The sequence below is a fragment of the Trachypithecus francoisi genome, unplaced genomic scaffold, assembly GCF_009764315.1.
Source record: "Trachypithecus francoisi isolate TF-2019V2 unplaced genomic scaffold, Tfra_2.0 Lachesis_group0, whole genome shotgun sequence".
Lineage (NCBI taxonomy): Eukaryota > Metazoa > Chordata > Mammalia > Primates > Cercopithecidae > Trachypithecus > Trachypithecus francoisi.
Genome location: NW_022681453.1, coordinates 32,486,821 through 32,513,572, shown reverse-complemented (window position 1 = coordinate 32,513,572; position 26,752 = coordinate 32,486,821). Strand labels below are relative to the sequence as shown.

Sequence of the window (26,752 nt, the reverse complement as noted above, 5' to 3'; positions counted from 1 at the left end):
TCCCAGCCTTGAGTTAATTTTTATGTATGATGTGAGGTAGGGGTTTGAATTCATTATTTTATATGAGGCTCTCCTGTTGTCCCAGCTCCATTTGTTAAGAAGACTATTCTTTTCCCCATGAAATGGTCTTGGCCCCCTTTTCAACAATTAATTGACCATATATGTATGAGTTTAAATCTGGATACCTATTCATCTATATGCCCAGCCTTCTTCCAGTGCCATGCTGGCCTGATTACTGTAGCTTTATAGTAAATTTTGAAATCTGTGCTTTGAAATTTTAAAAACTCTATATTGGGGGAAAATACAGATGCTTGTGAGGGCCTGGCAGGTGTTGTAAGTGAAGGTGACTTATGTAAGGCAATAGGGAAGGGTGAAGAATATGACAAACTGAAGAACTTGCCACTCATTAGAAAGCAGCAGCCTCTCTTCTTAGCTCTAGTTTATTATTGCCATGTAGGAATGTGCACTGAGCATTGCAAATGTTGTGTTTTCAAAAGAGAAACCAGGATTCCAAGTGTTAATATGATATTTTCCATTTAAAAAAATAATGTGTCCAGACCAAATGAAGCAGATATGTATGTCCAATGTGCCTGTGAGCTGTCAGTTTTTGATCCTGCCTTATGTTCTCCAGGGTGGAACATTCTTTCTCTTATTAAATGTGGTTAAGTTAATTACTGGCTAGGCCAGAAATCATGTTTAATTATGCTTTAGGTAAATCCATATATAGGAACTGACATACGTACAGAATAAACATATACATATGGATTTTTATTTAATTATTTGTGAGTGGGATCTGCTTTCTTACCCTTCTAGTTCAGGGTCCCCATAGCTTTCTTCCTTTAAAGTGTGTCCTTCTGGATGGGTCTCACACACTGACCATTTGGTTTCCCCATCTCCAGATCATCTTTGCAGATGAATGCACAGAAGCTGAGGGGCGACACTGGCACATGAAACACTTTTGCTGCTTCGAGTGTGAGACAGTGCTGGGCGGCCAGCGCTACATCATGAAGGAGGGAAGACCCTACTGTTGCCACTGCTTCGAGTCCTTGTATGCAGAATATTGTGACACCTGTGCCCAACATATAGGTGAGGCAATACTTGGCAGTTAGCTTTATCCCTCTGTGATGAGGTCACCTTTGTTTTGGGTGTAGTTAAAATATCTTTGATTGCAAGTGATAGAAACCCAACTCATGCTAACTTAACTGAGAAAGGGGATTTCTTGATTCACAACACTAGAAAGGCCAAAGAGTATACTGGCTTCAGGTAGGGGTGGATCAAAGGTTCAGACAAAAACAATTTTTTTCTCTGTATCTCAGCTTAATTTGCCTTCTGTTAACATCATTTGAGAGAAGCTATCTTCACCTAATGGTCGAGATGACTCACTAGTGATACTAGACTTAGTATTTGCATTCTCAAAAGGAGAAGAACTATGTCTTTGCCAGCTTGCAGGTCAGTTCTTCCAAATAAGAATCTTATCAGCCTTGCTTTGGTCAAGGGCCCACCTCCAAGTTGGGACTATGTGCCATACAGTCCCACAACTGAGGGTCAGGGCAGTGGGGAAGCTCAGAAGGAAAGTCTAAACAGATATCTTCCATAGCCTCCTTGGGACAAGATGGGGATTTGCAGAGGGAGGAATCAAAGTGGTCCTCTTGGTAGGGAGAGATAGTCAAGGAAACCCAGTGGCTTCTGGCAAGTATGTCTTAAAATAAATAAATAAATAAAAGCTATTCCAGCCAAATGCAAAGCAAATGAACCTCAAATAGTCCATAAACTATTAACTGCCCCAACAAGTGGCAGATCTGAGATGGTGAAAATCATTTTCCCTCTGCAAATAACCAATTTGTTCAACCCTTCAAGGCTATTCCAGATCGTACTGCATTGTGGCTTATTCATTCAAGTTGCCTTTTCTGGCACCTTGGGAAGGAGCCAACCTTGGGGGGAAATAAAACATTGGCAGTGGCTGAATGTCTGTGAGATCACAGCCAGACCGTCCAGTGGCTTGTGCAATCCCAAGAAGTCTGTTTAGAAGCTGCCAGTTTCTTACCTAGAGTGAGGAGATATAGAGATAATCCATTTTGGAGCCCATTTTGCCCCACTTAAAAGGTTTTATTAGGACCACAAAAAGTGGCTTTGTCTTCCTGGCTCATAAGAAGTGATGTATTCAAATAGAAAATTAGCTAGTATTTGGAGAGCTATGTGTACTGATAAAAACCCTGGCTTTGTGGACAAGACACCTACCGTGTGCTCAACAGTGCTTTGTCATTGGGCACTCTTGTCCCATATACTCAGGCCCAGGCTTAAGCTCTGCTGTGAAGACCTTTGTCAGCAGCATTTCTTCTGGGGGCTTGGGTGATGGCAAATTCCCCATCCCCTAACCCCTAAAATCCTCACGCCTCTCACAGCCTGTTGCCTGGATTCAGTACCCAGGAGCTTTCATGTCTCACAAGATCAAAGTGGTCAAACAGATAAACCTTCTTTTTGCTAAGAGTTAGGAAATACAAAGATCAATTGTGACAAGTGGCAAGACATGTGAAGAAGGGGACAGGTGGGACAGTGTCATGGAAAATGGTGCAATGTCTTGACTCAGTATTGCCCAACCAAGGATTCAAGTCTGCAAGTGCACACTTGCTCAGGTGAGAGGGGCTATGTGTGCAGAATACCAGTCCATGGCAACAGTACCCCTTCCCATCCATATTTCTGTTTTTTTCTGTTTCTGTCCTTGGAGGCTAAGAGCCTCTCCAGAAACTGCCACTTAGAATTTTTGCTCAGTACTTGGCAGAGAGAAAAATCTCTCTGTTGCTGCAGCATGTACACCTCAGATGGCCCCTCAGTTTTCTTCTCTTACTGTCTCCCTTTGGCTGCCCAGCACATTTATTGGAGTTCCCTCCTCTTTTCCTATTAAATCCATAAAAAGGTGTCAGTGTTTTCTCAGAAAAGGGGACCATGGTGGCCTGCAGTATTACTGCTGCTATAGTTAAAATTGCTGTCCCTAATGTTTGTTTTAAATCCACTTTTCTATCAAACATAATTTTCCTGAGTGTGACAGTGAAAGAGCACACTCTCTACAGCACGCATACCTCAGTCACTGGGTGCTTTACCTCTGACCATACTGTACAAATATTCCATATTTATACAACCACTCAGAGCAGGCCCTGTGTCAGGCAGCCATTGCTAGGGCAACGGTACTTTTGCCTGTGCACAGCAGAGTAAACAGTCCTATAAACAGACCGAGGCTGTGGCAGCAGTAGACACACACACCCTCCAAGAAGTGCTTAAAGGGCTTAGAGAAGGAATAAAGAAGGAACGCTTAGATGCTGAACAGCAGAGACCTTTTCCAGATGCTTAGAGTTCAGGAGCAGTTCAGAGGACCATCTGACATCGATGTTTATCGGGGACCACGTTCTGCTGCCTGCCAGGCTGCTTTATGATATACCTCCCCTCCACTCTCCCAACCCAAGCCCATCCTTCCATGAGGCCCCCATCCCCAGGAACTAGGCCCTTGCTGCTGCATCTGAGCATGTCTCCTTGCCAAAGCGTGGAGAAGCAGCTGGTGGCAGACGGGCCAGAGGGACTGGACTTCCTGTGTACCTCTAACAGGGAGTGGGGATGGCTGCAGCTGCTCTGGATGCTATGCTGATTAGAGCTCACCAAAGGACCCAGGGATACCATCATGAACTCTCTGCACTCTAGGCATTTGAGAAAGGGAGTGAGAAGGAGGAGAAAGAGGAGGGTGGGAGAGGGGAGGAGAGACAGAGCAGCCTCATCGTTCTTTCTTGGATTGCATCTGGGCAGTGACCCTCAGCAAAGAGAGAGACAGGCTTTCAGTCCTAATGCAAATAAAAGAAGATTGGTCAGTAGGCCCAGTTCTCAGCACTCCATGCATATTAACTCAGTTACCAAGTACTATTTGATTATCCCCATTGTACTGAAGGGGAGACAAAAACAAAGAGAGATGAAGCCATTTGCCTAGGGTCGCACAGCTGGAAAGCAGCAGACTCAAGATTTGAACCCCAGCAGGTGGCCTTCAGCATCTTTACAACCAGCTGCAATGGGATGGAGTTGGGATTTGAACCTGTGTTTGTCAGGGTCCTGGAGCATTATGCTTAACTACTTCAGAGTCCTATGTCCCTGTGATGTCTGCCTCGGCTTTCTCTCAAGGGCCTGGGGAGGAAGTATCCACAGAGCTTGGGGTTGTCTGTTTCTAGCCCTGCCCCAGCTGGTTCTTTCTCACGCTACCGGGGAGCACTGGTGCTGTAAGAGATGGAGTTGATCTGTCTCAAAAAAAAAGAGAGATGGAGTTGATTAACTTGGTTCACACAGTTCCCTCTCTCCCACTTGGGGTGACCCTTGTGGCTGCTCCTATCCCTGTAAAAAAAAAAAAAAAAATCCCCTCTTAGTCTCTAAGGCCAGGTTCCAAAATGAAAAGAGAACCCTGTAGTTTGGGAAAGAGCTAATAAGAGAAGAATTGCCCTCATGCCTCTCTCCCTGGGCTCCATAGACACAAAAGTGAGGGGATAGACAGCGGAGGAGAAAGACAGGCTGCTTGGGCTGGTGGCCTTTTGTTCTTGCAGTTCTCTTTTTCTCCCTAATTTCGTGTTCGCCACCTCTTTAGACAAGTCTCCAGAAGTTCTTCCTTGAAAGTCCAGGCTCAGGAACTCTCAGCCACTGAAGACAAAGGTCACGTTAATCCTTGTTTCTGGGAAGCCATGTGTCATTATGTATCAGGAGACTGCAAGGGTCCTGGTCCACCCTACAGTCATAGCTTGAGGCTGTGTTCCCAGCAGGTTCTCCCCACAGGAAGGGGTCCCAGCAGTGACCAGCTTCCATTCTGCCAGTTTAACAACTGCTATAAAAACAGCCTGCTGTGTGACTGCCTTAGCAAAAGTCCTGCCTTAGAAAAAGCAATGAGAGGTGTTGGCTTAGTGCAAGTCCCTTGCCCACCCCTGAATCAGTCCCTGGGTGCCAGGAGAGCAGATTGCTTTTTGCTGGCCTATGTTGGGCCCCAGGTCAGCTTTTGCCCCACCCAAAGCTCACGGCCTGAAGATGGCAGGAAATGGTGTCCCACAGGGAGATGAAGTCCTATAGCCAGAAGAGGGCAGAGATGATGAGAAAGGAGAACGCCCGGGGCTGTGGGAGGCTCCCTTAGTAAGCAGTGTGGCCAGGCTGTATAAACCTGACACAGTCCTGTCACAGCGAGGAACTGTACCTCTTCCTTTCCTGATGAAATTAAGCAAAGGGTACGCATGCTCCCACAGGGGCAATAGCTTTGGCAATACCATGTCTAGGTTTTTCTTTACCAAAAGCAGATTTTTCCTTAACAAGAGTTGAAATCCACATTTTTATTTCCCACTAAGTCCGTTGAGACTGCTTTAATAGAATAGCACAGACTGGGTGGCTCCTGAGTAACAGAACTGTATTGCTGACAGTCCTGAAGGCTGGGAAGTTCAAACTCCAGGCACCAGCAAATGTAGTGCCTGCTGAGGGCCTGTCTTCTGTTTCCTGGATGATGCCTTCTGGCAGAGTCCTCATATGGTGGAAGGGGCAAACGAGCTCCCTTGGGCTTCTTTTATAAGGGCACTAATCTCATTCATGAGGTCTCCACTCTCATGACCTAGTGATCTCCCAAAAAGCCCCATCTCCTAAAGCCATCACTTTAGGATTTAGGATTTCAACTTAGGAGTTTTGGAGAAAACATTCACCGTAGCATCCACTGAATTGCTGCTGTGACTTACCCATCGGAATAGCATATGCTAGTAATGGGATTCACTCAATCTATCTATACACAAAGAGCCCTGTCATACACCAGCCATGTTCCAGGTCCTGGAGATGCTGTTGAAACTTAATGAGTCTGTCCTCATAGACCTTCACTTTTAGCAGGGGAGAGAAATAATAAACAGATGCGTATGTAGACTGTTGCAATGTAAAGCGGTATTAATGCTATCAAGAAAACTCCAGCAGGTAAGTGTGGAGAGCAATGGAGAATCACTATTAGTGTGGACAGGAAGACTTCTCAGAGGAGTTGGCTTTTGAGCAGATGCCTACCTAGAGTGAAGGAGATAGTATCAATGTCATGGTTGAGAATAAAACTTCCTGGATACAGATCTTGTCTCTGGTTCCTAGTTATGTTACCCTACGCAAGTTACTTAGCCTCATCTGCCTCTATTTTCTCGTGTGAAAACTGCAAATAATATTAGAAAGCTAGCCCAAGGAGTTGAGTGATTAAATGAGTTTACATATATAAAGCTGTTAAAGCAGGGCATGGTCATATGTTAGTATTACTATCGCTATTTGTCAGAGAGAAATGTGTCCCAGGCAGAAGGATCCATAGACAAGTCATTTTAACCTCGAGTCTTTGTGCTTGGAGCAAATGAGTTAAGGTACATACTGGTACAACAAGGAGTTCTCGTAATAGGACGTGAATACCATTTACATAGGAGTCTGATTGTTGATTTATTAATTTATTCTGCCGCACCTGGAATCCTGAGACAAACCAAGGTGCAATGTGTTTCATGTCCCAGTGCAGGGCTCTGAGCAGCTCATCAGCCTCTCCAATGTCTCTTATTATTTTAGGTATCGACCAAGGTCAAATGACCTATGACGGCCAACATTGGCATGCCACCGAGACCTGTTTCTGCTGTGCTCACTGCAAGAAATCCCTCCTGGGGCGGCCATTCCTCCCAAAGCAGGGCCAGATATTCTGCTCACGGGCCTGCAGTGCTGGGGAAGACCCCAACGGTTCTGACTCCTCCGATTCCGCCTTCCAGAACGCCAGGGCCAAGGAGTCCCGGCGCAGTGCCAAAATTGGCAAGAACAAGGGCAAGACGGAGGAGCCCATGCTGAACCAGCACAGCCAGCTGCAAGTGAGTTCCAACCGGCTGTCAGCCGATGTAGATCCCCTGTCACTGCAAATGGACATGCTCAGCCTGTCCAGCCAGACGCCCAGTCTCAACCGGGACCCCATCTGGAGGAGCCGGGAAGAGCCCTACCATTATGGGAACAAGATGGAGCAGAACCAGTCCCAGAGCCCTCTGCAGCTCCTCAGCCAGTGCAACATCAGAACTTCCTACAGTCCAGGAGGGCAAGGGGCTGGGGCCCAGCCGGAAATGTGGGGCAAGCACTTCAGCAACCCCAAAAGGAGCTCGTCACTGGCCATGACAGGACATGCTGGCAGCTTCATCAAGGAATGCCGAGAAGACTATTACCCGGGGAGGCTGAGATCTCAGGAGAGCTACAGTGATATGTCTAGTCAGAGTTTCAGTGAGACCCGAGGCAGCATCCAAGTCCCCAAATATGAGGAGGAAGAGGAGGAGGAAGGGGGCATGTCCACTCAGCAGTGTCGGACCCGTCATCCAATCAGTTCCCTGAAATATACAGAGGACATGACGCCCACAGAGCAGACCCCTCGGGGCTCCATGGAATCCCTGGCTCTGTCTAATGCAACAGGTAGGTTCTGTTCACCTCGAAAACAGATAGCAAGGGTTAATCTCTGGGTGTCTGGATGCTGGTCCTCAGAATTTTTTTTTTTTTTTTTTTTGAAATGGAATCTCGCTCTGTTGCCCAGGCTGGAGTGCAGTGATGCAATCTTGGCTCACTGTAAGCTCCGCCTCCTGGATTCATGCCATTCTCCTTCCTCAGCCTCCCAAGTAGCTGGGACTACAGGCTCCTGCCACCATGCCTGGCTAATTTTTTGTATTTTTAGTAGACATGGGGTTTCACCATGTTAGCCAGGATGGTCTCGATCTCCTGACCTCATGATCCACCCACCTCGGCCTCCCAAAGTGCTGGGATAACAGGCATGAGCCACCACGCCCGGCCTGGTCCTCAGGATTTTAATGTTGTTTCTGCCATGTGCCCTCTTCCAATAGGCTGCTGAGGAAGGTAAACCCAAGTTTGGGATGGCTTCTGTCTTTGATGGGCTTCCCTGTAAAGAAAACCTGAGACGGGTCCAGATGCCTGTGATGTATTGAGAGAGTGCTCCCAGGAGAAGGAGGGTGAGAGAAGGAGGACAGGGCACAGGGAGGAGCCAAGTGAGGAATGGTGTCTCCACTGGGGTCTGGCTTCTGCCTGATCCCACAGGAGACTCTGATACATGAGTTGCACTATAGAGCCAATTGCTTGTGACAAAGAGGCTGATGTTTTATACCATCATGTCAGTTGGTCATCAGCTTTGGGCTGCTGAGGAGTAACATGGGGATGAGACTGTGGATGTGGGCTTGGGGCAAGGCAGCTCCTGTTGGCCAAAGGCAGCATTAAAGAAAGAGAATGCTATGGTCTGAATGTTTTCCCCAAAATTCCTAAGTTACGATCCTAAATCCCAAGGTGGTGGCATTAGGAGATGGGGCCTTTTGGGAGATGACTATGTCGTGAGAGTGGAGACCTCATACATGGGATTAATGCCCTTATAAAAGAGGCCCAAGGGAACTTGTTTGCCCCTCGTACCATGTGAAGGTGGAGAAGGTGTAGCTGTGAGCTGATGGCAGTACTCAGAGCACCTGGAGCCCAGTTGCCCCCAACCTGGTGCTGCTTGGGGCACCAAAGCATCCATGACAGCTTCTGAGACTGTTCTGAACCGATTGCATATATATGCAATATATAATTAATATATATGATAAAATATACACAAGTGTGTGTGTATATATATATATATATATATATATATAAATTAGCTGGACTTGGTGGCACATGATCATAGTCCCAGCTACTTAGGAGACTAAAGCAGGAGGATCACTTGAGCCCAGGAGGTTGAGGCTGCACTAAGCAATGATCTCACCTCCGCACTCCAGCCTGGGCAGCAGAGTGACAACCTGTCTCTAAAAAAAAATTTTTTTTAATATTATTTATTTAATATTTTAAATATTATTTTAAAAATATTTTTAAATGTGGGAAAAAATAGAGTACTGTAGATTTTCTGTGTGATGGTGCTACTTAAAGCAGAATGTGAGGATAACACTCGCTGAGAACTATCATCCATCAGCAGCGAGATTAGTACTGAAGCTAAAAGTGTTTGGAAACTCTTACAGCAGTTCGATGTTGCGGTGACATCCAAGTGCGTGTTCAGTAGGCTTGTCTTATTAATGAGGGTATAGACCAATCAGGGTGTTATAGAACTCACATACTGAGCTCTTTGTGCTGTGTCTCAGACATGCTTATCAGGGCCATATGTCAGTCCACAAGGGATTGAAAATAAAAAGAAACTGGTCCTTCACCACTGACAGCTTGAGAAGAGTAGTGCTCTAAGATGCTCTAAGTATATCTGCCCCTTTGTGGGCAAGGTACCAGAAGAGGGAGACATACGTTTGCCCCTTACAGCAAGGATTCCGTAGTCGATGGTGTCTGGATAGAGACTGTGATAAAGTTAGCCCCATTTGCAGGGGTAGACCACTGCTCAGCTCCAGCTGCTTGTTGCCATGTGCTGGGATATTTATGTATCCACCTAACCCTTATATAGCTCTTGCAATGTGTCAAACATTGTTCTAAGCACGTGATAAATATTAGCTTGCTTAATTACATTGTCATAACACTGTGAGGGAGGAATATTGTTATGATTCTCATTTCAGAGTTGAAGAAACTGAGAAATGGAGAGATTGAGGGACTCACCCAAAGTCACTCAGCTTGTAGAGTGGTAGAGCAGGGATTTGAACCTGTGCATATGATTCCAGAACCTTGCTCTTAATCACACCAGGCTGCCAATCTGATATGAGCCCCATGCTGTCAGATCTTCCAATTTTTCCAGAGAAGTTAAAAACGTGGATTTTTAAAAATATGAAATCTATTTCAACTCTGCTGGACAAACAAAACGAGCTTCTGAATTGTAGCTTGTCCATGCAGTGGGTTTTACTTTCTATCCTCCTCAAATATGTCCACATCTGTGTTCCTATTTGTCCCAGAACAAAGAGTAGATATCCTCATCCCCATGTTTCAGATGAAAAAAAAAAAAAAATGAGGCCTTGGTGACTAAGCGCCTTGCCTCATCTCTTAGAAGTGAGCAATTAGTGCAGAGTGATGACTGCCTGGCTTCCAGCCCAGGTTATGTTATTCTCGAAAGATTTATGTGCTATAATTATTTAAGAGGACAGCAGATAAATATATACTTCAGCCTCTGAAGCAGAGTTTCTGAAAGCTAGACCACCTGCATTAGAATCATGGGGGTGCTTGATTCAAACATAGGCTCCTGGACCTCCCCCTAACCGCTTGTATCAGAACTCTACAGAGGTGGGGCCCAGGAATCTGCATGTTAAGCAGATCTCTGCTGAGGCTGATGTGCACCATTGTCTGAGGGGAGATGTGCCTGGGTTTGTCTGCTCTGACTGTATTATCCTCACCTTGTGGCTCATGAGGAAATCAGGAGGGCTAGAGGTTGAGGAATATTGGAAAGAGCAAGTGAGGAAGACACTCAGTTTCCATTCCTAAGTAGGGAGTGGATGCAGTTTCCATTCCTAAAGAAGACATCATGGGAGATTTACTCTCGTGATTTTCTAGGATCCTTGGGCAAAGCAACTAATACCCCTTTGCCTCAGATTTTTAGGAAGCAACCCTGACCATGTCTGATAAAACTGAGGGAAAAAAACTCCTGAGATCAACACTGTCTAATATGGCAGCCATATGGGGCTGTGGAAATTTAAATGAATTAAAATTAAATGAAATTAAAATTTCAGGCCATTAGTTGCACTAAACACATTTTAAGTACTCAACAGCAATGGCCTGAAGTTTAAATTTTATTTAATTTTAATTCATTTAAATTTCAGCAGCCTCCTGTGGCTAGTGGTGACCCTGCTAGAAGGTGCAGATGACCAGGTAAACTGATAAGATGGGCACGATATTAAACCATCCTTAGTCTCTGAAGTTCTTACAGGAGCCCTGATTTTTTGTCTTTCTAATTAATTAATGGTTAGGATTACCAGTTCTGGAGTCACACTTGCTGGAATGAGATCAAACCTTCATCATTTAGGAGTTGTGTGGCCTTGAACAAGTCACTTAAACTGCAAAACTCAATTTCCTCATCCATGGAATTTTGTGAATAAATGGATAAAGGTGTTCCTTTGTATAGCTTTGGTGAGCATTAAATGATAAATGCATTTAAAATCATTAATATAGTCTTTGACACATATGACCTTCTATAATGGTTACCTGCTACTTTTTATTAATTCTTTCTCCTCCCGAACACACTGATTCATAGTTTTGACCCCTAAGCCTGTTGTGGCTACTAACTTCTCCCACCATCCATCAGCTATGCAGGTTTGCATTTTAGATTTGAAAATACTCCTGCATGGGTGAGGTGTAGTGGCTCACACCTGTAATCCTAACACTTTGGGAGGCCAAGGCAGGCGGATCACTTGAGGCCAGAAGTTAAAGACCAGCCTCACCAACATGGCAAAACCCCATCTCTACTAAAAATACAAAAATTAGCCAGGCGTGGTGGTGGATGACTGTAGTTGTAGTTTCAGCTTCTTGGGAGGCTGAGGCACAAGAATCACTTGAACCTAGGAGGTGGAAGTTTCAGTGAGCCAGGATCACACCACTACACTCCAGCCTTTTGACAGAGCAAGAATTTGTCAAAAAAAAAAATAAAGGAAAATACTCCTGCAGGCTTCTTTTTTCCTAACCAGCTTGAGAAAACCATGAAAAACAGGGAATTAAAGAAAGTGTATTCTGTGGTTCTGTCAGATACGACAGTGTCGAAGAAAGATGGTGGCTAATATTCTAAGCACAGCTTCATCATTCCTCATTGGAGCAGACCCTAAATAGCCTTTCACATCCTACACTGCACACACATACACCAAGGAATAGACTTGGAAAGTTGGTGTTTTTGCTGCTGTCCCTCACTGTTAACATTTGAATTTTGCTAGAAAATTCAGTAGTTTTTTTTTTTAAATAGCATTCTAAACTATCCGCATATATTTAAATCCTAGAATCACAGTCTGAATACCAGGTACGTGCCATAAAGGCTTAGTGAAAGCACCTTGATCTTTCAGATAAAGCTAGATTTCAAGATGATGGATTCTTTTTTCTTCCATGGTCAGTAACTTGTATTATTGAATAAGTCTATAGTGTTTAATCTGGCATGAAGTGTGATCTTTCTGTGGGCAGCATTTTTCCTCAGAACAGATCTGAAAAAACGGATAGCTCCAGTGGCTTGTCAGCCTCAGATCTGGGCTTCGGCCCCTCCCAATGTGTTTAAAACTAGTAGTGTACAGTCCCTTCTCCTTGGAAAACACAATTCATCCCTTATGCTCACACAGAGTGAGTCAGGCAGGCACAGCCACCATTTATACCACCGCAATGCAGGAGCCTTGCAGAAGCACTTTAACTTTGCCAGTCCCTAAACATGCCTCTAAAGCAGCTTGCAGCCTGTGTAATCATAGCATTGAAGTAGAAATAATAACAACATCAAGAACAACTAACATTGAGTGTTTATATGGACTGGATTTTTTCTAAGCACTTTCCACAAACTAAACTCACTCAGTCCTCACAACAACCCTATGAGGCAGACACAGTTGTTATTCCCATTTTACAAATGGTATACGTGAGACACTGCGAGGCTGAGTAGCCCAAGGCCACATTGCTTGGAAGTAGAAAAACAGGATTTAAACTTGGGCCTTCTAGCTCCAGAGCTTGTGCCCTTCAACACTATGCTATGGCCGATGTGAATGACCATGGTAAATGTACTGCTGCTGATGATGTTGATTGTAACCAATGATAATCATAATAGACCAGTGGCTATGACCTGACATGCTAATGGGTTCATGTAGAATGCCTCTTTAAATGCTGTAAGATAAATCTGATCATTATACCCATTTTACAGATGGGTACACTAAGGTTCATAGAAGTAGCCTTTTTATAGTCACCACAGATGGCCAGGGCTTGATGGCCCGGACTTGATCCCAGGTGTGATTGACTGCAAAGCCATGCACTTAACTGGCCTGATATTCCTCACAAGAAGGGTCATAATCACAGTTAGAAGATTTGCACAGTGGCTTTAGCTGAAGGGATAGGCATTTTCTCTCCTGTGGCAGCTGGCTTGTTGATTTGTCTGTTTGACTCTGACAATGCTAAAGAGAAGCATGAGAGCACAGCTGTGAATGACAGAAGTCAGAGGTGGCAGTCGAAGATGATGTGCCAAGGTCAGAGGTAGGAAAGACAAGGCGGACAAGCAGAGATGGTCCAGGGGCTGGTGCCTGGGCAAGAGACACCAAGGGCAGAGCAGGGGGCAAAGGTATTCATTGCAAATTAGAGGTCAGGGCTCAAGTCACATACTGGGACCAGGTGTATACTAGAGCTGGAATTGGAACTGGCTGCCTTAGGCACAGGCCACACCACAGGACAACCGGAAACTGTGAGCTGGTCCCTAGTGAAGGATGCTGGTGTGGAATGACGAGGCTGGGAACTTGACCATTCCTTGAGGATCAGCCACATTCTGTCCGGGGTGGTTGGTCATAGAGAGCTGGGTCCTATAGGAAGTACCTCCAGGTAAGGATGGGAGTGAGGGAAGGGGAAAGAACATTTCTGTTTGTTTTTTGATTCACTCAGCAAGTATGACATGAACACCTACCCTGTGAGTTACAGCAGAATAATATGAGAGCATGGGCTGTAGACCAGTATGCCAGAGCTGGAAACTGGACTTCTACTTTAATAGCTCTGTGACCTTGGGCAACTGATTTATCTATTCTGCACCTCACTATCCTCATCTTTGAAATGGAATGACCCTACTTTTCAGGGTTGTGATGTGAATTCAATGAGTGAGTTCATATAAAGAATTTAGAACAGTGTCTAACAGCCTCTAAGTGTTCATTGAATACTGGTTGGTATTAGTATTTGTAGGCGCCACCTATGCAAGGTGCTGGGAATGCAGTGCTGAGCTGAAATGGACATGGGCCTTGCCCTCTTGTACCTCACAGTCTAGTGAAGTTGATAGACAGTAGCCATCCAATTTTATGATATAAGTAAGTGTGAGGCTGCAAGGGCTTACAAAGAGGGATGTGGCTGAGTCAAAAGACATCCTGAAAAAGTGGTGCTTCAGGGATAAGGGAAGGGGCATTCCAGGTAGCAGGAGCAGCATGTGCAAAAGCCCTGTGGTAGGAATATATGAAGAGTTGACAGAAGGTCCCATGGCTGGGTGAGCACATAGAGTAATAAGACTGGGAAGGAAAGCAAGGGCCAGATGGTGCAGAGCCATTTAGGGTTATATTAAGGGTATAGGCCTTTCTAATAAGGGCAATGGAAAGCCCTTAAAATGTCAGGCCCTGCAGTGAGGGAGGTGACATGATCCAATTTGCATTTTGAAAAGATGGCTTCAGCTGCTGTGTGGGGAATTGATTGGAAAAGGGCAACTGCTGATGCAGAGAGACCTGTTAGGAGGCAATGTGGGGCTTTGTAGGCCAGGCTAGAGGTGAAGGTTAATGGCAAGGTCCAAAATAAGAGGATGGAAAGACAGTGACTTAGGAGAGGAAATTGGCAGAGGTTTACAGTGTCCCAAGGGGAGTAGGTCCCGGGAGACAGAGGAAAATAGATATGAAAAAATTAGCAATAGATAAAGGTTTGCCTACTCTGTGATTTTTTACTCAGGCCAGCATCAACTGCAAGCGCATGTGTTATTGGCCTGAATAATTGGAGACACGAAGCAGGAATCTGAAAGGGCTTCCTGCCTTCTTTGATCAGTGTTGCATTGTTGTGTCAAGGCCATGCCGTTTACACACCTCATCTACACACCTTGGCAAGGGAACCTTAGTTGTGCAATACCACAAGGTAACAAGGTAATTTTTCACCATTGCTGGCAAACTGGGAAAGAACCAGAAAACAACAACATGAGGATATAAAACAACAAGTGGAACCACTGAGTTTACCAAGAATGTCTGAAATGTTTTCAATCCTTGTAATGCAAAACATTTCTATATTTAATTTAAGGAAGGGACAGGTCTTCTATTCTTCTGCATAACTTGGATAACCATCCTCTAACCCAATTTCTTTATTTAAATAATTGGGTAAAACCTCCTAACCAGCCGGCACCCATTACTTGATGGGCCACACCTCAGATGTGCTCATGAATTGTGTGGCCCAGATCTTTTTGTTCCTTCCCGTCACCAGGGAAGATGTGTGGTCCAGTCTGGAATCACAGATTTTAAAACCTAGAGCTCACCATGAGTCCTATCCATTGACTGGAGGGCCAGCCTGGGATACACTTGGGAAATGCATAGAGATTGCCTTTGTTCATTGGTATTGCAGAACTCTTTTGTTTGGAAGTGTCAGAATTCTAACTCCAATGGGTGTAAACAAACATTTTTTGAACAAGTAACTTCAAACTTCACAGATCTTTAGTTCCAGGAGCCCAAATGATGTCATCAGGACTTGGTTTCTTTCTGTCTCTCAGTTCTTTTTCCCTGTACACTGGTTTCATTCTCAGGCAGCCTCTTCCCAGGGATAGCCAGGATGACTGTCAGTCACTGCAGGCCAATGTCCATCAGCATCAGGTGAAGGGGAAAAAGAATTGATCTTCCCTAGTAGTGTCACCAAAAGTGCCAGAATTGAGTCTCATTTGCCTGACTTTGGGCATCCAACAATTCTTAAACAAACCACTGTGGCCAGGAGAATGATAGCTCCGACAGGTCAGGCCTGAGTCTTGTCCCATCCCAGGAACGAGACAATGAGGTCAAACCCATCAAAACTTCAGGACTGACAATGGAGAAGGAAGATGTTCAAAGGGAAATCAAGGTCATGTTTTCAAAGGAAGAGGGATTACGCTGCAAGGAGATGAAACCACAGGCATCTGTTCCTGCACCGTAGGTATCCCATCCATCCAGGACTGACATTTTTATCTGATTCCTTCCTCTAAAAGCCCCACCATATTTGAATTTAACATCGAACACCCATTATGTATTTCAGCTATGGTTTTCTGGAGACAAAGCTCTGGTCTTTGGGGTATGGCCTGTGGTGATTTTAATATAGGGATTTCAGGCTATGAGGAGATATTCTGAAGGGAGAGATTGGATGGAGCCCAGCCTTCTCACTCAATGTTTAGTACATCCTAAGGAGCACCTTCTGACTGGTCCCATGGATTCCCAAGGAAGCTGTGCCCTGTTGTTGGCATTTCATGACTCTGAACATCACCCCTAGCTCACAGACCAGGGGCCAGAAGAAAACCAGCAGAGTGAAAGTCCCAGGAGAATCTGTCACTCCTTTCTTTTTTCGCTCTGCTTTTCTGGCATGTGGGAAGCCGAGGACAATGTCAGAGCAGGGTGGGAGAACAGGGGATCAGTGGGCAGTTGGAAGAGAGCTCAGCCCAGAGCAGGTGATATACCCCTGCTACAATGTTGTAGTCTCACTGACATTTTCTGGGCCCAGAGAAATTTTTCCAGTGTCCTGGTTTTTGATAACTGTTTGAAAGGCGTATTTATAACCTCCTTGGGCTTGAGCAGTCATCTATACCCAAGTCCGTAACCATGGCTGCTGACAGGCAGAAAAGATTGCTGATTTTATTCACACTATTACTGAAAAGGCAACACTGGAAAATAGGTCCAGGGTGGAGGCTGGCAGTGGTGAGGTTGGGGCATGGTGTGTCGTGATGGGTTCCTCAGACTGGTGCAAGATTTTATAGAGTGAATTTCTTTAAGAATGTATGAACATTTCTCTTGGAACTTTTGAATTTATTAATCTCATAAAGGGAAATGAGAAAACTCTATCTACTTGGAAATGGCTTTAAAACTCAAGCCATTTATTTTTTAAAATATGGAGAGTAAGGAAAACACAGAAAAGAAAAATTCTGGAAAAAGGTAGAAATAGAGAAAATATCCCCCAAATCTCACCACTTGACCAGTGTTTATATTTTCATGAATTTTCAAGTTTCTTCCCTATGTATTAGTTCATTCTTTTTCTCTAACTTGGTTGTAAACATAGTGAATAGTTTGTGGCCTGCATTTCTTCATTTGCATTCTGTCTTTAGCTTATTTTGTGGCTTTTGGAACCATCATTTTTAATGACTGCATTAATATTCAATTGAATGGGTGTTACCACACCTCCATAACTGGACATATAGGCAGTTTTTTTTAAAATGATCTGTATTTAAATCCTGATTTCCTTTGTCTGCCATCAACAAAATATACTGTTTTGACCTCCTTTTTTAAACATAACCCTTCTAAATATCTTGTCTCACGGCTAGATCCTTGACCTTCCTACCTGGCCACTTGGCAAAACTTCTTTAGCATCTCCCTCCCACAGTGTTCTAGTGGTCATATGAGACTTATGAGCGATTCTGCACCAACCATCACCTTCCTTAACCTCCCCTCCTCTGTCTATACGTAAAGTGCCTCCCAGAGCAGCGGAAAACTAACATAACTAAAACCCCACTTCCTAGTAATAGCAGCCTAAAGCTAGCTTTGGGGAGTCTTATTTCTCCATGTAAACAGTAAACTGTCCACTCCATCAATCTGAGTATTCCAGGGATCACCTACACTATGTTCATCCAGGATGCTTGTCAATCATGCACATTCTTGGGCCACATCCCAAACCCACAAACAGAATCTCTCAGGGCTCAGACTCAGCAATCAACATTTCAAACACATGTTCTCAGAGAACTCATAGGTTCACTAAGTTTGAGGACCCCTGAGCTAAGGAAACCCAGACTCCTCATCTTATATCTGGGTGAGGTACCATACTCATGAGCTCACCTGTAGTTAGAACTTGTATCTGTCCTACACTGCCCCTTCTCAGCCCTGAGTCTAGCCTCCTGCTGAGACAAAAGAAAAAGTGGATTGTATCTCCTCTCAAAATTTCTGAAGATGTCCCTGACATCAAATCAGTCTTGGTATAGTAAATAGCACCTTAGTGAGTTAAAACACATTATCTGAAGCATATGGATGATACGTGTCTTAATTACATAGTATGGATTAAGTAGGAAAGAGGGTATTACTTGCCAAGAGCATTTGGTGGTTTTGGCATTATCACTGAATACATCAGAAAAGGTGGACAACAGAACACTCTAATCTTGAAATAGGACCTGTTTCCACTCTAGAATCAATGTGAAAATCAAAAGATCATGAGCCCAAAGTTGCATAAAATTTCAAGGTAGCTTGGTTTGTTGTGTGTTTGATTGTTTAACCAAGAATAGTTTCCACCAATAAGTTTCACTCTCCCCAGTTTTCTGCCAGCATTACCTTGAGCACCCAGATAGCTCTGTGTGTGTGTGTGTGGTGTGTGTGTGTGTGTGTGTGTGTTTGTGTGTGTGTGTGATCTGTGATCATTCCCGGTCCTGTTCTGCCAGGAATCTCCTTCAGCCTGCCCACCCCAAATCAAAATCAGACCATGACACATCTCTGAGAGGCAGCTATCACAAATCAGGCTGAGCAAAGAGGGCACCATTTAGAAGATAAAGTCTGGGTCTTCCACTTCAGAGTCACTAAGAAAACACCTAGTGTTTGCCTTGGTGCAAAAACTTTTAATGGCTTAAAAATGTCATCCAGAATTCCCCCATCCATTTAGCTCAAGCAGGCGTATTTCTCCCATTCTTTCTGTCCTAGAAAATTGCCTTTCTCAACTCTTTGTTACCCAAGGATTATAGTGCTCTGCTTTGCAGTTTATTCAGACCCTGTCTCCTCTTTTCTCTCTTATTTTTCCTATGCACAAGGAATAGAGGAAAATACTCATTCGTTTTGCTTCTTGCCCAGCAGAGTAGAGACTGTGCCTCTGTGCATTTCTGTTCTCTGGGTCTTTACTTGGAATAAATCCTTGACTCTCAGCTGTGCTAAGTCTGAGGGATTCTTGTGTATTCTTGCTTCTTCAAGTCATTTATCCAACCCACTCAAATCTGCCCCCGCAAGAGTGTTATCAGTCCAAGGACACCTGCAGGGATTTGTTTCTGATGCTGACATTGTGCTTTTGGTGACAGCATCCCTGGCAGTGACTCTACTGCCTAGCAGTGAGCAGCTCATACCTTGCTAGGGTTTCTCATCCTGGCAGCAACAGACTTCCCAATGGCTGCCTTTGAAATCAAATGTGCCAATTTTAAAAGGCAGAAAAGTCCAGTTCAGTCTTTACTTTGGGGAGCAGATTGAGCTCATAGCTGGAAATGAGAGAGGAGAGGAAGCAGACTAGAATAACTCACCCTTTTTATTTCTTTATACTTGAATAATGGATCCTAGGTAAAAAGATGAGGGGGGAAATTCCCTTTGCCTAAAGTACACACACATACACAAACACTACTCCAGGGGAAACAGAGTGGTCCAGATGAATGATTCTCAACAGAGATGGGTGGAGGTGGTTACTAGGGGTGGTGATTTTTCCCACCCAGGGAACACTTCGAAGTTTGGAGGCATTTTTGGTTGTAATAACTGGGGTGCAGGACACTGCAGGCTTCCAGTAGGTAGAGATCAGGGTGTCGCTAAACCTCCTACAGTGCACAAAACGTCATCCCCCTACACTCAAGTCAGCAAAGAATTATCCAGCTCCATAAGCCAGCAGTGCCAAGACTGAGAAAGCCTGGCTTAGACACAGGGAATTCCACTGGAAATCGTTAGTCCCAATCGAAGTCATTCTGCACCACATCTGAGGAGAGGATGATGTTACAGGAAGGGACCTCCTCAGCTAGGTACTTCGGAAGCCCCACCTGCAGCTGAAAGAGGTTTTTTTGCTTCTTGCTCTGGCCCTAGCTGCAACACACATTCATGCTTAGTGCCTAAGGGCCCAGTTGACCTGGTTGAAATCGTACCACCTCTCTAGCTGTGTGACTCAGGCAAGTGGCTTAAATCTCTCAATCCCTCAGCTTCCTGAGTAAATGTAATGTCTGCTGCAGCGGGGCTGCTGGGTGGTGTGGGGTGACATGCGTGGAGCACTTCACCACCTGCCCGGTATGTGGAAAATTCATTATTTGAGAGTAACTATTACTTGTATTATTTGGTACCCTGACCTCCTGCCATCTTCCTCTTAACTCTGTCTCGGCCTATTGCTTACTTAACAGGGAGAAGGAAGATTGACCAGAACTCAGGAATCATTCTAATAGAAAGGGATAGAAGGCAAAAACCAGCCTCAATGGATGAGTGTGCGATTTGGCAATTCTGTACATGTTAATGATCCAGACTCACGTTGACACCCATAACTGGGGAGCACTTTGCTTGCATTTCTAGGAATGCTTGCAGCCAGAAAGATGAGCCTTGTCTCCTTGAATCTGATTTCCAGCCTTGTCTGAGTCAAAAGAGGCTACCAGAATCTGTGGCCTAATTATGCCCATGTAACACCTATTAATGCTAATAGAGCCCAGCCTTCACATGTGAGAAAGTAGACTGTCAGCTCACAGAGCTCAGCCTTCCTGCAGGATCCCCCTGGCCCCCCACCCCAGCATCAATTAACTGCACAGAGAATTCCCATTTGCCACAGCTTAAAGGAGTTAATTTGTTCTTTGAGTCTGTGGATGAGAAACAGGCCCAGCTTTGGTCCCTAAGTGAGGAAGACAATGAGGAGAGTACAACAGTGGAAGTTTTCCACTGAGATCATTATCAGCTCCTGGAACAAGCCCAGCCAGGCCCTTGGCTGCAGATCTGTTTCAAACTCTGGCTCCTCTCCCAGGAAAAAAATTCGAACCTGGCCTGAGCTTCCCATCAAGCTCCCCTTTATACAACCCAAGGCTCAGCATCCCTGAGTGAACCAGGAGCCATACATGGCCAGGTCCTCTGTCACCCATTGTGCCTCTCTTTCTACTCAGGAGTTAGGACTACCTAAGAAGCAGGTGGCTTCCTCTGTCACTTTCTGCCTTCTGAAGCTGTTTAATATAGGGGCACATTAGGGTAGGGGAATCTGGATGACACACCTTTATCTGGCAATACTGGATGAAGCACATCAAATCAGAGGACATCTTTTATTCCAGCTTCCTCTGAGCCCAGGGACTGCTGCAAAAGAAGAATTTCAAATCCTCTTAGTGGGTTCATAAAGCACCATTTCCATTCCCACTCCTACCCCTGTTGTCTTCCAGAGATGAACTCAAAGTCTTCCTGGAAACATGGAGTTGTAAACAGCATTTAGTCTGAACTCAGCCCCTAATATTGTGTACCTCAATTACTGAAACGGTGTAAGATACCACATCCTCCCACACGGCATCTGTCCAAAATATATCTCTAACGTACTGGGTTTCTAGAGTAGCAATTTAGGAGGGGGCCATGCTGGTGGGCTACTCCATCTACCCTCAACCCCAGCTACATTATTTTATCTATTCTCTATACCAGAGTTTGATCGAGATCTTTTTGGAAACAAAAAGAATGGAGAAGAGAAAGATGTTTTAAATTTTTGATTCTGCGTTGTTTTATATTCGTGTGTTCAACAAATATTTATTGAGTGTCTACCATGTGCCAGTCACTCTGCTAGTTGCCAAGTGTACATTGGTGAATAAATCAGACTAGTCCTTCTGTGGGTCAGGCCCCAGCAGGAAACAGATGGCATATTCAAGGGGTAATTAAAGAAAACCTAATGAAGGAGATAGATAGAAACTGAGGCCTTGGCTGCAGCCTAGCAGGAGGGAGCCAGGACAATAAATACGTTGACCTCTCTCTCTTTCTGCCCTCTGATCTTTCCCCATTGGTCAAACCCAACTAGCAGCGAGAGGGCAAGAGAGCCATTCAGGGCAGAGCAGGGTGGAGAATGGCTTATAATCTAGGAGGAGACATACAAACACACAGAGAAGGAGAGATTGTGATAAGTTGCAAAGAAAAAAATGAGCAAAGAAAAGAGCGAATATTGAGGGTTAACTGCATTGAAAGGATGGTCAAGGAAGCTCTCTGAAGTGATGTGTGAGCTAAGACTTGGATGAGAAGGACTTGGCCTTGCAAAGGAAAGAACTGGCAAAGGAAGAAGGTTATCTTATATGCAACGGCCCTGAGGCAAGAGGGAACTTGTACAGTTCTAGGAGCTTAAAGGAGGCCAGTGTGTTGAGAGTATAGTTGTCGAGAGGAAAGAGCTATATTTGGAGTGGTAAAGCACTCACATTTTATTGCTGGCTCAAATTCCACCTCCTGGTATCCCTCTGAGAACACTGCCCTGGTCCCCTTTTTCAGTGGGATGTCTTAAAGTAGAAAAAGTCAGATGATTTACAGTGGGGATTGAGAAAGCAAATGCAAGACTACAAAGAGGCAGTAGGTCGGAAATATCATGTGCATTGAGAAGTACAGGGTGGAGAACTTTCCATTTATAACAGAAAGAAGAAAAAATATCTGTAAACTCTTTCTACTGTTCTTTCTATTGCTGTAGCTTATTTTTCCTTTCAGGGCTGATTTCTCTCTTGCTTATATCCTGGATTTCATATAAACAGTACATTTGAATTTTACCCCAGGTATCCTGGCTTAGCCAAGTAACTAATATACAAATCTGATTAAAGTACAAAACCTTTCCTTAAGTAAACAGTAAGCCTTGAAAACATATGGCTAAACAGAAGTTGATTCACAAATCCCCTTATTTTTCTTCTTCTGTTGCACCAATTAGCCAGTATTAGCCATGGCAGATTGTTATCAGGGCTCTTTGGATATATCCGTTGGTCCTTAAGAAGAAAGATTTTGAGCGGTTATCATTTTTCCCAGGTGGGTGTTGCCATAGTTACAGAAGGCTTTCACCTGTCTCTGAAAGATCTAGATGCTTCCATCCCACCTCAAAAATCCCTTTCTAAGGCTAAGGTCTAGGAGTTCAGCAAGAAGAGTTTCCATTATTGGGGGGAAATCATTTGGAATATTGTCCTCCTACAATCTTATCGCTTGTGATGAAACAGGAGATGAGACCAAATAGGCTCACAATTTGGGGCAAATTCAGTAACTGGAACCAAGGCTCAGCCTTACAAATCTCAAGAGCCATCTCAGATTTGAGGCCTTTCACCACACTCAGCTTTTTCTCTGGTTAACATGGAAAAGGGAGTATCTCGTTGGAACTCCAACCTCAACCTCAACAGGTTTAGAGTGAATACTTCACACTTACTTTAAACAGTCAGCAGGCCTTCTCCATCTCTTGTAAGAAAGAATTAGATTGGGTACCCACTGGAAAGATATAAGACAGAGGCTACAATACTCAGGAACTGGTTCTCAACTTTGGCCACACTTAGAGTCATCTGGGGAGCTTTAAAAAAATACTGATACCTGGACCCCACCCACAAGATTCCAATTTAACTGGTCTGGTATTTGGCCTGGGTGAGGGACTGTTTTAAAATTGTCCAAAAATTCTACCAGTCAGACAATATTGAGAACCATGGTATTAAGGCCAAACCAAATTCTTCATCAGGTGCCTGTGTTTCCAGCTTCTGGGATAATTTGTGGGTGGTTCTGCTCCTAGTGCCCTAGTTTGGTTCTGTGTGTACATGTGTGAGAGAGAATTAGCACTCATCCTAAGAGAAAGAGAGCTCATATATGAGCACACAAAATACTCTCCTCTAGTAACCTTTGCCCTACCAAAGTCTACCCAAAACGCCTAGACATTGCAGAAGGTGCAGCATTACATTGCCACTCTCAAGAGGATCTTGACAGTTAGATAGACTAGATAGACTCTCAAGATCTATCTTATTCACTCCATTACCAGCTCTGTGGCTGTGAGCAAGTTATCTAAACTCTGAACCTGAATTTCCACACCTATAAAAACTATTGCATGGGATTAAGTGAGAAAACACTTAACACGACACATAGATCACAGTAAACACTCAAAAATGTCTGCCATTATTATCATCAACAGGGATGTGGAATACTCTCAGGACATCCAGATGTTAATATTGTGATAGCTAAGGGCTGAAGTGGAAAAGTCAAGTGAACTACAATAAACATCAACCACATTAATAGTGATTATCCCCATCTTGGAGATGAGGGAATGAAGGATCAGAGTTTAAGGCCACACAGCTAGTGAATGGATGAGTGAGGATTCAAGCAGTTTGCCAGTGTGTAGTTTGAACCACTACTCCACATTTCTCTCCATAAAATAAAAATGCTTGGTGACATCAGCCCTTAATCTTGGCTGATAAAAGGGGCTTGACACAAAGCTCAAGTCTTTCTGATGGGAAGGGATTTCCCAGAAAGGGATCAGCAGATAAAGCCAAAATGAGCTGGATTCACTGACTGCCACAGACACCTCAAAAATCATCTTCCCTCCCTTTCACTGTTTGTTTCCTTTCCTCACACCTCTCCAGCCCCTGTGGCACCCCCCAGGAGCCAGGACACAGCCCTTGACTAATACATAAATCTGATTATACATTAAAACCAAAGCGCAGTGCAAACAACCTCAGTAGCTGCCAGTGCAAGATTAAACTCCTAGGCTCAATGGATCTCTCCTCTCCTTGTTTCTTCTGTCACTCTAAGTAGAAGCAAGATCCTCTGCAATTGTGCTTTCAGCAGCCATGGTTCAACCAGTGTTTCTCAAGTCTTTTTTTTAATGCCCTCTTTTCAACTAAACATGAGACTCCCACCCCACAACACTCCCAAATTTTTTATTCTTTGCATTCCCAATCTCTTGTCCAGAGACTATCCTCTTTTCATCTCCAAGGTGACAAAGATCTACTATCATACATAGAACTAACAGCTATGAAGCCTTCCAAGTGGGACACTGTGTTAACTACGAATATATTGTTATCTTGGTTAATCTTTACATTAATGCTGTGAAGCATATACATGATATCATCTCCATTTTATAGATAAGAAAACCAAGACTGGGTGAGCATAAGTAACATATTCAGGATCACAGACTACCAAGTGGCTAAACCAGGCATCTCAACACTTGAGTCCTGTATTTTTAACCATGATCCCATGGTTCTGAACCTGGGTGATTTTACCCCCCGACCCTTGCCCCAAGGGACATTTGACAATATCTGTAGACATTGTTGGTTGTCACAAGAGAGAATTGGATGCTACTGACTTGTGATCTGGTGAGTGGAGGCCAAGGATGCTGCTAAACATCTCACAATGAACAGGACAGCCTCCACGGCAAGGAATTATCCTGCCCCAAATATCAACAGGGTCGAGGTTAAAAAAAAAAAAAAAAAATCCCTGCCATAACCCAAAACTACTAAGTCTTTTTTTTTTTTTTTTTTTTGGTGGAGGGTAGAAGGAGGGTATATTGTATTGTGAAAATAACACTTATTTTTTTCTTTTAAAATGTAATATGGTATCGTAACATTGAATATGCTTTTTTTTTTTTTTTTTTGAGACAGAGTCTTACACTGTTCCCTGGGGCTGGAGTGCAATGGCGAGATCTTGGCTCACTACAACCTCTGCCTCCTGGGTTCACATGATTCTCCTTCCTCAGCCTCTGAGTAGCTGGGATTACAGGTGCATACCATCACACCTGGCTAATTTTGTGTATTTTTAGTAGAGACGGGGTTTCACTGTGTTGGCCAGACTGGTCTCAAACTCCTGACCTTGTGATCTGCTCACCGTGGCCTCCCAAAGTGTTGGGATTACGGGCGTTAGCCACCGCTCCTGGCCAAATAAATGCCCATACCCCTCCCTTTGCTCTGTAGTTCTCTTCTAGGCAGGGAAGCATTAGCCATTCCACTCCCCACTTTGAGAATCCTTGGCTTTGGCTTTGTCAAAATCACTATATCCTGTTAACAGCTAAAGTTGAATCGGTTTTCAGAAATTTCTTTTTGCTTGCAGAGACATTCATTACTATGCTGTCCCAGCTCCAATAATTCAGTTGTTCCAGGTGTGGAGAAAGTGATGGGTGACTGTCCCTCTGAATCCACTGTGGGCACTCTCAGACCAGGCCAGCCCTTCCTGCCCACACTGTGACTCCTCCTGCCACCTCTAATGCCCACCAATGCCGCCTCCTCTCTTTAAGCCTGGGAGCTCCTTCCATGGGAGCAACCCCCAACTGCTGCAAAGGGCAGTGAAAAGAAGTGGAACTTTTTGGATCATATAAAATATGAGAAAATCCTCTGGTTGCTTGACCTCAGCTGTTCAATAAATCTACCCTGCTCAAGTCCCACTCTCTTGCCAAGGGTTCTGGTTTAATCAGTGCCTGCTGCCCTCTTCCTGTAGGGGAAAATGTTCAAGATAGGCAGTTGAGTCTCTTTGATTGGGAGATCCAGAATCACAAAATGGGACCAAGAGAGAGAAAACAAGTCGGGATTCCAAGTTTGCCTTTACAGGTTGTCTTGAGCATCAGGGCCTAGCATAGCTCACCAAGCAGGAGGTGGCACTGGGGGGCACCATGGGCTGATGGTTCAGGTCCTCAGGAAGGGCTGAGGCTGCCCTGAGCTGGACGCTGGGTACAGTCTTGCTTCTGCACCTGGGAGGCAGAAGAGCTCCCTAGCTGAGAGCTTAAGCCTTCAGTCAGGCTCACCAGGATTTGAGTGTTCCCTGTGTGATCAGGGCAGCCCCCAACCTCTTTGAGTCTCAGATTCCTCTTTTGAAAAAATGAGAATAATGATACCTGCTCTTAGGGGATTCATGAGAGTCAGATGAGGTTGGATATGTAAAATTGCCCAGCACCATGCCTTGCCCATGGAAGATACTCACAATAGTACCTCTCATTAAATACCAATAGAGGAAAACTTACGAGGACCAGCCTTGGCTGCAGGAGGGGAGAGGGCCCGTGGACAAAGGTGGTAGTAATAGTAGTGGTGGTAGTCATGGCATGAGTCATAGAGTAGTGATGACGGGATGGGGGCTCTCCCTAGAGCATTATGTTGCACATTATCTTATTGGATAAGGCTGGGTTTGTATTGCCTGGATGTAGTCCTCCATGAACTGCACTTCTTATTCCTTTCCTGCCTTATTTTCTCTATAACACTCAGCACCATTTGACATAGTGTATATTT

At 44.5% G+C, this 26,752-nt stretch overlaps 1 protein-coding gene across 4 annotated transcripts in view; it reads left to right on the top strand.

Annotated features, from left to right (window-relative positions):
• PRICKLE2 (prickle planar cell polarity protein 2) overlaps positions 1 to 26,752 on the top strand; it is a 358,609-nt gene that overhangs the window by 297,620 nt on the left and 34,237 nt on the right. For all 4 annotated transcript variants that reach the window (XM_033210349.1, XM_033210348.1, XM_033210350.1 and 1 more), the window contains 2 exons: positions 900 to 1,086; positions 6,571 to 7,443. In XM_033210349.1, the coding sequence (XP_033066240.1) occupies positions 900 to 1,086; positions 6,571 to 7,443 (1,060 nt within the window). The remainder of the gene's footprint in view (positions 1 to 899; positions 1,087 to 6,570; positions 7,444 to 26,752) is intronic.